The sequence below is a fragment of the Schistocerca cancellata genome, chromosome 3 (genome assembly GCF_023864275.1).
Source record: "Schistocerca cancellata isolate TAMUIC-IGC-003103 chromosome 3, iqSchCanc2.1, whole genome shotgun sequence".
NCBI lineage: Eukaryota > Metazoa > Arthropoda > Insecta > Orthoptera > Acrididae > Schistocerca > Schistocerca cancellata.
Window position 1 is genome coordinate 195,108,288 of NC_064628.1, and position 12,761 is coordinate 195,121,048.

General features: G+C 41.6%; 1 protein-coding gene across 1 annotated transcript; it reads left to right on the top strand.

The window, feature by feature from the left end:
• The first annotated feature begins 1,136 nt into the window (after positions 1-1,136).
• LOC126176208 (trypsin delta-like) lies at positions 1,137-12,367 on the top strand. Its single transcript, XM_049923353.1, has 4 exons — positions 1,137-1,293; positions 2,015-2,159; positions 5,251-5,666; positions 12,003-12,367. Exons 1-4 carry the CDS (start codon positions 1,137-1,139, stop codon positions 12,365-12,367), a joined length of 1,083 nt encoding a protein of 360 aa, XP_049779310.1.
• The last annotated feature ends 394 nt before the right edge of the window (positions 12,368-12,761 follow it).

Genomic DNA, 12,761 nt, shown 5'->3' on the forward strand with positions numbered 1-12,761 from the left:
CTGCACCAAGGCGGTCGGACCTGCTCTGGCCAATGACGCCAAACGTTCATTTCCATTTCAGAGCTAGTCAGACTCAATATCGCTATAGCAGCACTTCAGGAAACCCATCTGCCAGAAGAAGGCCCAATATAGGAAAAAACTACACTTTTTTCTGAGAGGGAATAGATGCATTTCACAAAAAGTAGTTGACAGTGACGCTGATATCTGTATATACTCAAACACTCACCTCAGCTGCACATGCCAATGATCAGTTTTATGAACAAATCAGCGATGTGGCACAAGGAGTGCACTCCAGGGACCGTCCATGAATCCTTGGTGATTTCAGCGCTCGTACCGGTAGTGAATTTGCCACTTGCCTAGGCAAACACTGAGTGGGAAAGCTGAATGGAAATCTGTGCAAAGTATCAGCTGTGTATCAGCAATACATACTTTAAAGGCAAGCTGAACCACAAGGTTTCCTGGATGCACCCCCGCTCAACAGTTAGGTAGTATTCTAACTAAAAGGAAAAATCTGCGTTACTTTCTTCATACACGTTCTTTCCTTAGTGTAGGCTGACACGGATCATGCACTAGTGGCGACAAAAGTGCGGTTGGTGAATGAAAAGTTTCACGCTGCCAGAACACCTTGCAAGACTAAAATTAATCTTTGCCAAACAAGAAACACTGCTGGAGCAGAGGTATTCTGTGATAAGATACGAAAGGAGGTGGAATCCTGGAACCCAGCCGCTCCTATTTCTGAAGACAGGCAGAAGATAAAATCGCTTCTTACCGTTACGCCTGGAAATGTGTTCTGTAGTCTGGAAGTAAGATCCCAGTATTGGTTCATCCAGAGCGTAAATGTCCTGAAACCTCTCCTTGAGGCAAATCGTCATGCCACTGTCATCTGGCATGAAAACCCATGCAATATTTTGTGGATAAATTCTCTTCTCCATGTCTGTAAACGTAAAGAATACGATTGTAATGACATAAGGATACACAGGTCCGCCTGTCATCAAACTGGACGGCTCCTTGTTGAAGGTAGTCGATAAATTCAGATATCTTGGTGCAATAACGACAGAAGGTCTCTCCCTGGATGAGGAGATAAATGCACGAATAGGAAAGGCTGCCAGCACTTTCGAAAAGTTCCGCACACGACCATGGGACAACAAGCACCTTACATTGTCGACAAAAATTCTTGTGTATCAGTCAAGTGTGCCGAGTACTGTCCTGTTTGGAACCGAAACTTGGACGTCGCGTGCCAAACAGGAACGAAAGCTCAACACCTTACACCTGGTGTGCTTATGGAGGATCTTGGTAATATCATGGAAGGATCGTGTGACAAGTGATGTAGTTCTGAAAACTGCAAAGCAACAGAGTATCACTGCCACGCTCAAGCAACATTGCCTGCGGTGGTTAGGACATCTACATCGTATGGGCCACTCCCGTCTTCCCCGGCCCTCATTACTCAATGAAACAGCAGGAGCAGAGAGACCTCGTGGAAGACCTTGACTACGCTTTAGGGAATGTGTCAAGGGTGAAACGTGCGCATTTAATATTGACAGTGGCAAGTGGCAGCGACTCGCTGACGATCGCAGCAAATGGAGGAAAATGACTGGAAGCGAGATGCACGACCAAGTATCGCTTAACAACTTAGTTGCAAAACGATCGCACAGACATGAGCTTATGACGAACCATCCTGCTGGAGTGACTCATATTTGCCTAGCTTGTGGGCGCCAAGTCTGTTCACGCATCGGGCTACTGAGCCACCAGCGAAAATGTCTCTACCATTCCATTTGAATCTTCCGACGTGAAGCACCAGGTCATTATATATTCAGGCAACAATCTTTTCCTACGAATTCTAAGGAATTTTATACATTTCACGAACTAAAGGGACAGGTTGCTACAAAAGATGCAATATCGACAAGATATATAAACATTTGTTACATGAAAACAGCGCTTCGTAACGCACAATTCCCATCTAAAAGTGGAATTTGTGTTATGATTGAGACGAAGTATCTTCTCTGGCTGTCTACAGGGTGCTACGAATATGACGATCATATTGTGCAGGTGGTGAGCCTAGGGAGGTCGGAGCTAGCTGGAGGCACAGAAATGAGCATCACGAGCTGGGGTGCGCTCTCCACTGGAGACAATTCCTCCCAACAGCTGCAGGTAGCCATCACGTCCGTCGTTGAGCGGAGTGTGTGTAAAGAGGGCTACAGCAGCAACGTTGCAGAGAGCATGACCTGCATCGGCGAAGAGAGGGCTGCGAGGACTCGTGCCAGGGCGAGAGCCGCGGGTCTCTAGTGGAGGGATCCACCAGGTGTGGCATCGTCTCTTGGGGCACGGGATGTAGTTATCCTGGCAGCTGTTCTGTCCTGTCTAACATGCCCTCTGCTCGCTCCTGGATAACAGAAAATCAGGCATCTAGTGAGGCCGTTCTGCTGAGGCCTGCTTATGCCAATATTGTGAATGTAACAAGAGAACTTTACGTTAAAAGAATGCTTACAAGATACGCTAGTATAATCTACCTTCATATCTTTAATAATGCGTTCCACAAATTGATTAGACTGATAAACTTTTGTTCCACTTATTTCAAAGGAGTAGGTCTTCAAGAATATAAAACAGGTCTTATACGAAAAATTGGTAGCGTAATAACAGAAATGGTCAATAAGTTTTCATATGGGAGGGGACAGATATTTGTTTATTTTGTAATGTTGCTACTGGAATACATTAGTAAATAATGATTAAATCTCAAGTAAACATTAAAAAATAAAATTGTTCATTGTTCAACTATATTTTGGCCCTTTATTCCACTCAAACAGGCACACCTTGAAAACATAAATGAATAACGTTGATACTATTACGTTGTCTCACTAAATGTAGTACCCACAGATATGTAATTAAACATATTGTTTATGCAGAAGTACTGATTCATAATATAATATCCGAGCGGTTCTAGGCGCTTCAGTCCGAAACTGCGCTGCTGCTACGGTCGCAGGTTCGAATCCTGCCTAGGGCATGGATGTGTGTGTTGTCGTTAGGTTAGTTAGGTTCAAATAGTTCTAAGTCTAGGGGACTGATGACCTCAGATATTAAGTCCCATAGTGGTCAGAGAGATGTGAACCATTTTTTAACCATTAGCTGAGGAGAAGAACACCGTCTATATGAACCTACAGAAATGGCATTAAAATATAAACCACACATCAAAACATACGTCCAACTCCCAACATCTAAAAATATTGCACTTGCTGCAACTCTAAGCCAGTCAGGTCAAGGCACAATTAATGTAGGGGTATCACTTATCCCTTTTGATTATGTACAGCAAGCTTACTTAAAATTTAGGAATATTTAAATAATATAAAATAATATAAAATAGTATAATATAAAATATATAATATATAAAAGTAGTACATATACAGACTAACGTTGCCAGTCTAATGCTTGGACTTTTTCTGCCAAAGTAGTCGCAATAACAGACATTAATATAGTTTAATATATTAATTAATATTAATTATTAATTCATATAATAATATAATTAATATAATATAATACATAAATAATATAATATAAAAGTAATATAAAATAATAATATAAATATAAAACAACATAAAATAAATAATATAATATTGAAATATTATGTCTTAAGTGACACCATGGTTGATCGTGACAGCCTCGAAGAATGATATTTCAATTAATTACAAATATCAGCTGTGTACGGGAGGTTGACAGAAATCAACGGGGAGGGTAAAAAACGCGTGACCGATCGGGATTCGCAGCCGTGATCTCTTGCTTACTAGGCAGTCACTGTAGCCCTCTTTTTTTTGTTGCTGTCATTTTGTTCGTTGCGTTTGTTCAAGATGGACGTCCCGCTACACCCGTTCAGGTTCTTCGTTGATCCGTGCACTCAGTTATTTTTATTACAGAGGGTAGCTAACATTCTCACCAAACACGCTTAGCTACCGTGCTGGCTATCCCTAAGCCATCGAGAGCACAGCGATTAGCGCCGTTGATATTTGTAATTCACAGGAATTTCATTCTTCACGGTTGTTGTAATCCACTATGGTGTCTTTCTTTCGGAGAGCAATTAGAATTGTATCGGTTGTGAATGAATAGTTGCCACTATCTAAGTTCCAGTCCTCCTACTGAATTATGCCTTACAGAGCGATGTTCTCATTAACATTTGCCAATACATCACGTCGACATTGCATGTTCTGTCCCCAGACGCTTGTTCCGCTTGCGAAATGTGTAAGATTTCGTGGTATTGAACGGTTATTCCCTGAATATATATACTTACATCTAGGTGGGCCCTTCTTTGCATTAGCCAACGTACAACTCAAGCTTGAAATGCATCACTTACATAAACAATCACAGTTAAAAATCATACTGCGAAATGTGTAGATCCTTCAACAAAAGCATTCACGTTTATTAAATCACTATTAACCTTTTCGCAGCACATAAGCACTGTGTTGCAAAATAAAGTACTTTTGAGAAGCTGCTGATTGTTGTCGTAGGCTTCAGTTCGAAGGATTGGTTGATGCTGCTCGGCATGCTACTCTATCTTTCACAGACGTCTTAATATCTCTGTACACCTACCGATACCAACATTAACTTTAACCTGCCTGCTGTATGGAACCCTTGGTAACTTTCCACAAATGTGTGCTATGTAGAGATGGAAATTTTTCAGCCTACTTTAGAAATGATTCCCAATGGGTCGACTCATTTATGTAGTGATACATTTTAATGTTTGTTATTGCGACTACATTGGCAGAAAAAGTCCAATCATTAGACTGGCAACGTTAGTCTGTATATGTACTACTTTTTTCTCCCTTGAGTTTGAACGAAATGTTAGAGCTCATTTTTTCAGGGTATTTCAGATTTCTGGAGTGGGCAGTGTGTTAAATTGACAGTAAAACTTTTTCAGTGTAGGCTTTTAAGATTACTTTATTTAGCTTAACATAAAGTATTTTCTTCTTTTTATGTTCATTGTATCTGACAATTTGTTTGGCTTGGCACACCTGCAAAGTTGTCGCTTATCCTGATAAGAGAAAGTGATGTTACTCAATGGTTTGGAAGATTGTATCTCTTATCAGCAAAGATGTGTCGCTGTTTCTGCGTAAGTACTTAAGACGTATTGTGTTGTATGAGAACAACTTGACCTTCTCCAGACACCCCGAGAAGCAAAGAAGGTCGCATTATGAAATATCGCATTATGTTGCCAAGGACTAATAAGCCAGCTCAGTATTAATGGGATGCCGAACTGGGGGCATCCAGAGCCACCAGAGAGAGGTCCAAGTCCGCCGCCGTCCTCTGGCTGCTGGTCGCTGCCTGCAGCGCCGCGCCCTCCACCAGGGTCCGCTCGCCCAGGCCTCTCCTTGATGGCCGCATCGTGGGCGGTGAGCCTGTGGACATCTCGCACTTCCCGTGGCAGGTCTCGATGCAGGAGTTCGGCTCCCATAGCTGCGGCGGCTCTATCATCAGCTCCACTTGGGTCCTGACGGCGGGACACTGCATCGTCGGTTACACCGCAGACATGCTCTCAGTGCGGGCTGGCAGCTCAATTCGTGATAGCGGGGGAACCGTCTACGATGTTTCCAACGTGATTGAACATGAGCTTCACGACTCTTCCACACGTGAATACGACTTTTCACTCCTTGAGATTTCCGGTTCATTCTCCTTTGACAGCAACGTGCAGCTACTGCTCCACTATGAAATTACGTTTTTCAGAATACATTGCATCTTACCCCCCATGAACCATGGACCTTGCCGCTGGTGGGGAGGCTTGCGTGCCTCAGCGATACAGATGGCCGTACCGTAGGTGCAACCACAACGGAGGGGTATCTGTTGAGAGGCCAGACAAACATGTGGTTCCTGAAGAGGGGCAGCAGCCTTTTCAGTAGTTGCAGGGGCAACAGTCTGGATGATTGACTGATCTGGCCTTGTAACATTAACCAAAACGGCCTTGCTCTGCTGGTACTGCGAACCGCTGAAAGCAAGGGGAAACTACAGCCGTAATTTTTCCCGAGGACATGCAGCTCTAATGTATGATTAAATGATGATGGCGTCCTCTTAGGTAAAATATTCCGGAGGTAAAATAGTCCCCCATTCGGATCTCCGGGCGGGGACTACTCAGGAGGACGTCGTTATCAGGAGAAAGAAAACTGGCGTTCTACGGATCGGAGCGTGGAATGTCAGATCCCTTAATCGGGCAGGTAGGTTAGAAAATTTAAAAAGGGAAATGGATAGGTTAAAGTTAGATATAGTGGGAATTAGTGAAGTTCGGTGGCAGGAGGAACAAGACTTTTGGTCGGGTGATTACAGGGTTATAAATACAAAATCAAATAGGGGTAATGCAGGAGTAGGTTTAATAATGAATAAAAAAATAGGAGTGCGGGTTAGCTACTACAAACAGCATAGTGAACGCATTATTTTGGCCAAGATAGACACAAAGCCCATGCCTACTACAGTAGTACAAGTTTATATGCCAACTACCTCTGCAGATGATGAAGAAATAGATGAAATGTATGACGAGATAAAAGAAATTATTGAGGTAGTGAAAGGAGACGAAAATTTAATAGTCATGGGTGACTGGAATTCGTCAGTAGGAAAAGGGAGAGAAGGAAACATAGTAGGTGAATATGGATTGGGGGGAAGGAATGAAAGAGGAAGCCGCCTTGTAGAATTTTGCACAGAGCATAACTTAATCATAGCCAACACTTGGTTCAAGAATCATAACAGAAGGTTGTATACCTGGAAGAATCCTGGAAATACTAGTAGGTATCAGATAGATTATATAATGGTAAGACAGAGATTTAGGAACCAGGTTTTAAATTGTAAGACATTTCCTGGGGCAGATGTGGATTCTGACCACAATCTATTGGTTATGAACTGCAGATTGAAACTGAAGAAACTGCAAAAAGGTGGGAATTTAAGGAGATGGGACCTGGATAAACTGAAAGAACCAGACGTTGTACAGAGTTTCAGGGAGAGCATAAGGGAACAATTGACAGGAATGGGGGAAAGAAATACAGTAGAAGAAGAATGGGTAGCTCTGAGGGATGAAGTAGTGAAGGCAGCAGAGGATCAAGTAGGTAAAAAGACGAGGGCTAATAGAAATCCTTGGGTAACAGAAGAAATATTGAATTTAATTGATGAAAGGAGAAAATACAAAAATGCAGTAAATGAAGCAGGCAAAAAGGAATACAGGCGTCTCAAAAATGATATCGACAGGAAGTGCAAAATGGCTAAGCAGGGATGGCTAGAGGACAAATGTAAGGATGTAGAGGCTTGTCTCACTAGGGGTAAGATAGATACTGCCTACAGGAAAATTAAAGAGACCTTTGGAGAGAAGAGAACCACTTGTATGAATATCAAGAGCTCAGATGGCAACCCAGTTCTAAGCAAAGAAGGGAAGGCAGAAAGGTGGAAGGAGTATATAGAGGGTTTATACAAGGGCGATGTACTTGAGGACAATATTATGGAAATGGAAAAGGATGTAGATGAAGACGAAATGGGAGATAAGATACTGCGTGAAGAGTTTGACAGAGCACTGAAAAACCTGAGTCGAAACAAGGCCCGGGAGTAGACAACATTCCATTTGAACTACTGATGGCCTCGGGAGAGCCAGTCATGACAAAACTCTACCATCTGGTGAGCAAGATGTATGAGACAGGCGAAATACCCTCAGACTTCAAGAAGAATATAATAATTCCAATCCAAAAGAAAGCAGGTGTTGACAGATGTGAAAATTACCGAACTATCAGTTTAATAAGTCACAGCTGCAAAATACTAACACGAATTCTTTACAGACGAATGGAAAAACTGGTAGAAGCCGACCTCGGGGAAGATCAGTTTGGATTCCGTAGAAATGTTGGAACACGTGAGGCAATACTGACCTTACGACTTATCTTAGAAGAAAGATTAAGGAAAGGCAAAACTACGTTTCTAGCATTTGTAGACTTACAGAAAGCTTTTGACAATGTTAACTGGAATACTCTCTTTCAAATTCTGAAGGTGGCAGGGGTAAAATACAGGGAACGAAAGGCTATTTACAGTTTGTACAGAAACCAGATGGTAGTTATAAGAGTCGAGGGGCATGAAAGGGAAGCAGTGGTTAGGAAAGGAGTAAGACAGGGTTGTAGCCTCTCCCCGATGTTATTCAATCCGTATATTGAGCAAGCAGTAAAGGAAACAAAAGAAAAATTCGGAGTAGGTATTAAAATTCATGGAGAAGAAGTAAAAACTTTGAGGTTCGCCGATCACATTGTAATTCTGTCAGAGACAGCAAAGGACTTGGAAGAGCAGTTGAACGGAATGGACAGTGTCTTGAAAGGAGGATATAAGATGAACATCAACAAAAGCAAAACGAGGATAATGGAATGTAGTCAAATTAAGTCGGGTGATGCTGAGGGAATTAGATTAGGAAATGAGACACTTAAAGTAGTAAAGGAGTTTTGCTATTTAGGGAGTAAAATAACCGATGATGGTCGAAGTAGAGAGGATATAAAATGTAGACTGGCAATGGCAAGGAAAGCGTTTCTCAAGAAGAGGAATTTGTTAACATCGAGTATAGATTTAAGTGTCAGGAAGTCGTTTCTGAAAGTATTTGTATGGAGTGTAACCATGTATGGAAGTGAAACATGGACGATAACTAGTTTGGACAAGAAGAGAATAGAAGCTTTCGAAATGTGGTGCTACAGAAGAATGCTGAAGATAAGGTGGGTAGATCACGTAACTAATGAGGAGGTATTGAATAGGATTGGGGAGAAGAGAAGTTTGTGGCACAACTTGACTAGAAGAAGGGATCGGTTGGTAGGACATGTTTAGAGGCATCAAGGGATCACAAATTTAGCATTGGAGGGCAGTGTGGAGGGTAAAAATCGTAGAGGGAGACGAAGAGATGAATACACTAAGCAGATTCAGAAGGATGTAGGTTGCAGTAGATACTGGGAGATGAAGAAGCTTGCACAGGATAGAGTAGCATGGAGAGCTGCATCAAACCAGTCTCAGGACTGAAGACCACAACAACAACAACATTGCATCTTAATACTGATTGCATTTTATTACATAATTTAATTGTTATTTCAAAGATTCGAAGCTAAAAGCAAGTGGTATGTAAGGACCTATCAGCTTAGTGATTCTGGATTGTGAACGTGGATGGGAATGTAGAATATGAATTTGTACTACACACTCACTCGAGATATTCTCTTTGCGTAATATTACCGAGGACTGGAATAAAATGAAATGTTTGGTATTATAAAGACAAAAGTTCTGTCTAATGCTCATTGAGGTAAAATGCAACCTGTTATACGTACTGTCTGACAATGGCAGAAAGGAGGCGAAATAATGTTGATCATTAAAAGGAACAGTTTTCTTTTTTTCTTTTCTTTACATAAGAGGAGGACATGCATCCCAATAATACAGTCTGCAAATGCGGCTGCTGTCAGAGTCGTAACTAAACATTGAATAATTGTTCTATACATGAAGTTAAGGATAACTGTGCTTAACAGTCAGTAGAGCAGTGAAAAGGTTGCTAAACAGCTGTTTAGGTTTGACAGATTGTTGACCGGGTAAGATTTCATAAGTGAATTGTTTGGAATTTCATTAGAAATATTCATATTTCTATTAGAAATTTTTTATATATGAATTCAGACGCTGCGATTTTCATTTTTGCAAGTCTCTGTTCTCAGATAACAAAAAAATTGTTCAAATGGCTCTGAACACTATGGGACCTAACATCTCAGGTAATCAGTCCCCTAGACTTAGAACTACTTAAACCTAACTAACCTAAGGACATCACGCACATCCATGCCCGAGGCAGGATTGGAGCCTGCGACCGTAGCAGCAGCGCGCTTCCAGACTGAAGCGTCTAGAACCGCTCGGCCACAAAGGCCCGCTGTCAGATAAAATCACTCTCTTTTTTGTAGTGGAGATATCTATGATATTACTTTCATAACTACTTGCTGTAGCTGTGCCTTCGCTTGTTTATGTCATTCGTTGATTTAAAGAGAACTACCGCAGATCCAGTTATAACAGTCTGGTCCATGAGTGCTGGTAGGTGGCACAGTGCTGTAGCCGACTGACCTCTGTTCTGGTTGGAGACCCGTTAAGTGATGCTTAACTTGCAGATCGTACGATCTGACCATGATTTCAACTATTTTATTGGAAACTTTCATTTCTGGTGGAGTCTTGGTGGACTGCACATGAGGTACGTAGACGAAGTGGCACGACTTCCTAGAATTTAGTAGTACTTTAGGAACACGTTTCGTGCCTGTAGAGCCTAAACCTCATTTATATTTCTGCTACAGCTGACTTTCGTGCATATTTTGCTTACAGGTGCCCACAACTGTCAATATTATCGAACATGTTTAATGAGTCATTGTCTCAAGTGACTGACATAAATTATTTTCCGCAGAATTAAAACACCGATGGAAGCGAACATCCTGACAGAAGATTTTCTGTTAGCAAGAAATTTATGAACGCACGAGACAAGACCAACCCTAGAGCTAATATTGGATGTTAGCTTAAAGAAAGATAAAGTTGCATAAATAGAACTTGTAGATTGCATATTACTTCCCAGAACAGTAATTGGAATATACTCACTTAAATTTTGAAGGTAGTAGGGACCAAATTCAGAGAATGAGAAGATATCTAGCTCGTGTACAGAAAAGAGATCGCAGTATTAAACAATGGTATGGAAGGAGCAATAGAGAAGGAAGTAAGACAACGTTTTCGGCTACTCCTAATTCAATCTACACACGCAGGAAGCAGTAAAGGAAGCCAAGGAGAAATTAAAAGATGGAGTTAAGGTTGAGGAGGAAGAAATAGAAACTTGGATACATATCGATCACAGTGTAACTCTGTCAGGAGCGGAGAAAGAGTTGTAAGATCTGTTGAACGGAATGGCTAGTATATAAAAATATTTTATACAATGGAAAACAACAAAAAAGTAACCGAAGGGAAATGGTATGTACTCATATTAGATATACTAATGCTGAGTTAATTAGATTAGAAAAAGAGAAAACGAAAGTGGTGGATGAGATATGCTCTTGGGTAAAATAATAAATTATAATGGCTGAAATGAAACTGGGAATAACAAGAAAATCGTTTATTAAGAATAATTTGTTAACACGGAATATAAGTATAATGGATGGTACGTTATAGCGGGTTTTACTATTGGTCAGGAAAGTAACGTTGTATGGTAGTGAAACGTGCGTGAAAAACAATTCAGCAAAGAAGAGGAAAAACCTCTTGATATGTGTTTGGAGAGAGTACTTGGGTAGGCCGAGTAACTGTTGAAAATGAAATCGTATTGTAAAACAAAAAAAAAACTGAAAATTAAGGCACAATTTGATGAAAAGATGAGAGCAGCCGATGGAACACGACATGTTCCTTGAAGAAGTTGTCAGTTTGGTAATTCAAGGAAGTTTGGTGCGTAGCGATTAAATTTGTAGGAGGTTACCAACGGGTCCATACAGTAGGCAGGATAAAGTGAATGTAGCTATCAGTAGGTATACAGAGGTAATGAGACGTCTGTGAAAGATAGACTAGCATGCAGAGCAGCATCAACCTAGCCTGCAAACTGACGCCACGACAACTATCAGCAACACGTTAAAAGTACTTTATTTTGTAACACAGGGCCTATAGTCTGCTAAAAGGTTAATAGTGATTTAATAAACGTGAATGTTTTCGTTCAAGGTTTCACACTTTTCGCAGTATGATTATTTATGTAAGTGACGCATTTCAAGCTTGAGTTGTATATTGGCTAATGCAAAGAAGAGCCTACCTAGAAGAAACTATATATATCCAGGGGGTAAACGTTTCCCTTCAATGAGACAAAATTTTACGCACTTTGCCAGTGGAACAAGCGTCTATTGACAGAACATGCAATATCGACTTGGTGTTTTGGTATATATTAATGAGATATCGCTCCGTAAATTCAGTATAAAAGGGAAAAAATATATTGTGATTCAGACAATGCATTATTTTGCTTGGCCGTCTGCAGCATGTTTATAACGGCCATGTTCTGCAGGTTGTGAGCCTCGGCAGCTCAGAGCTCGCGGGCGGAACAGCAGTGACCATCACGGGGTGGGGCGACTGCAGGTCTTGCAGCTCCCCCACGCAGCTGCAGGCAGTCACCACGCACCTCGTTGAGCGGGGTGTGTGTAACGAGGCCTACGGCGGCGCCATCACGGACACCATGATCTGCGCTGGCAAAGAGGAGGGCGGCCTAGACTCGTGCCAAGGAGACAGTGGCGGACCCCTGGTGGAGGGCTCTACCCAGTACGGTGTCGTCTCCTGGGGCTATGGATGCGCTGAGGCCGACTACCCTGGCATCTACTCTAATGTTCCCGCCGCTCGGTCCTGGATAACCGAAATAACCGGCGTATAGCTTATCGACTCTTTCGAGCCCAGTTTATGCCAAGACTGTGCATGTAACAAGAGAACCTAACAATAAAATATTGTTTCCTATCTGCACTATTATAGTCTGCTTTATTGTCCTTACCAACGTGTCCTATAGATTCGAGTAGCACAGATATACGTTATGTTCCATATATCCCAAGTCAGAAGTTCATCTGTGAAACACTATGTAGAACAAAAATATGGAGTGGAACAAAATTAAAATTAAAGCACCCTCGAAAATCCTGGAATTCCCGTCAGTGATATTTTGCCTGTATCAGTGACCATGGCAAGCAAATATCGTCAATGAATGAACAGTCTATATACATAAAGAAATGTGTATAGAAGCCTCAGAGCGTGAGTCCTCCACGCACCAGAATTGTAGC

What these genes read in the sequence shown, in the direction of transcription:
- LOC126176208 (XM_049923353.1), top strand. Translation starts at nt 1,137, where the DNA reads ATGGGACAACAAGCACCTTACATTGTCGACAAAAATTCTTGTGTATCA. An exon ending in CAGCTGCAGGTAGCCATCAC is followed by an intron (nt 2,160 to 5,250) that starts GTCCGTCGTTGA and finishes GGGGGCATCCAG; the next exon opens with AGCCACCAGAGAGAGGTCCA. An exon ending in ATTCTCCTTTGACAGCAACG is followed by an intron (nt 5,667 to 12,002) that starts TGCAGCTACTGC and finishes ACGGCCATGTTC; the next exon opens with TGCAGGTTGTGAGCCTCGGC.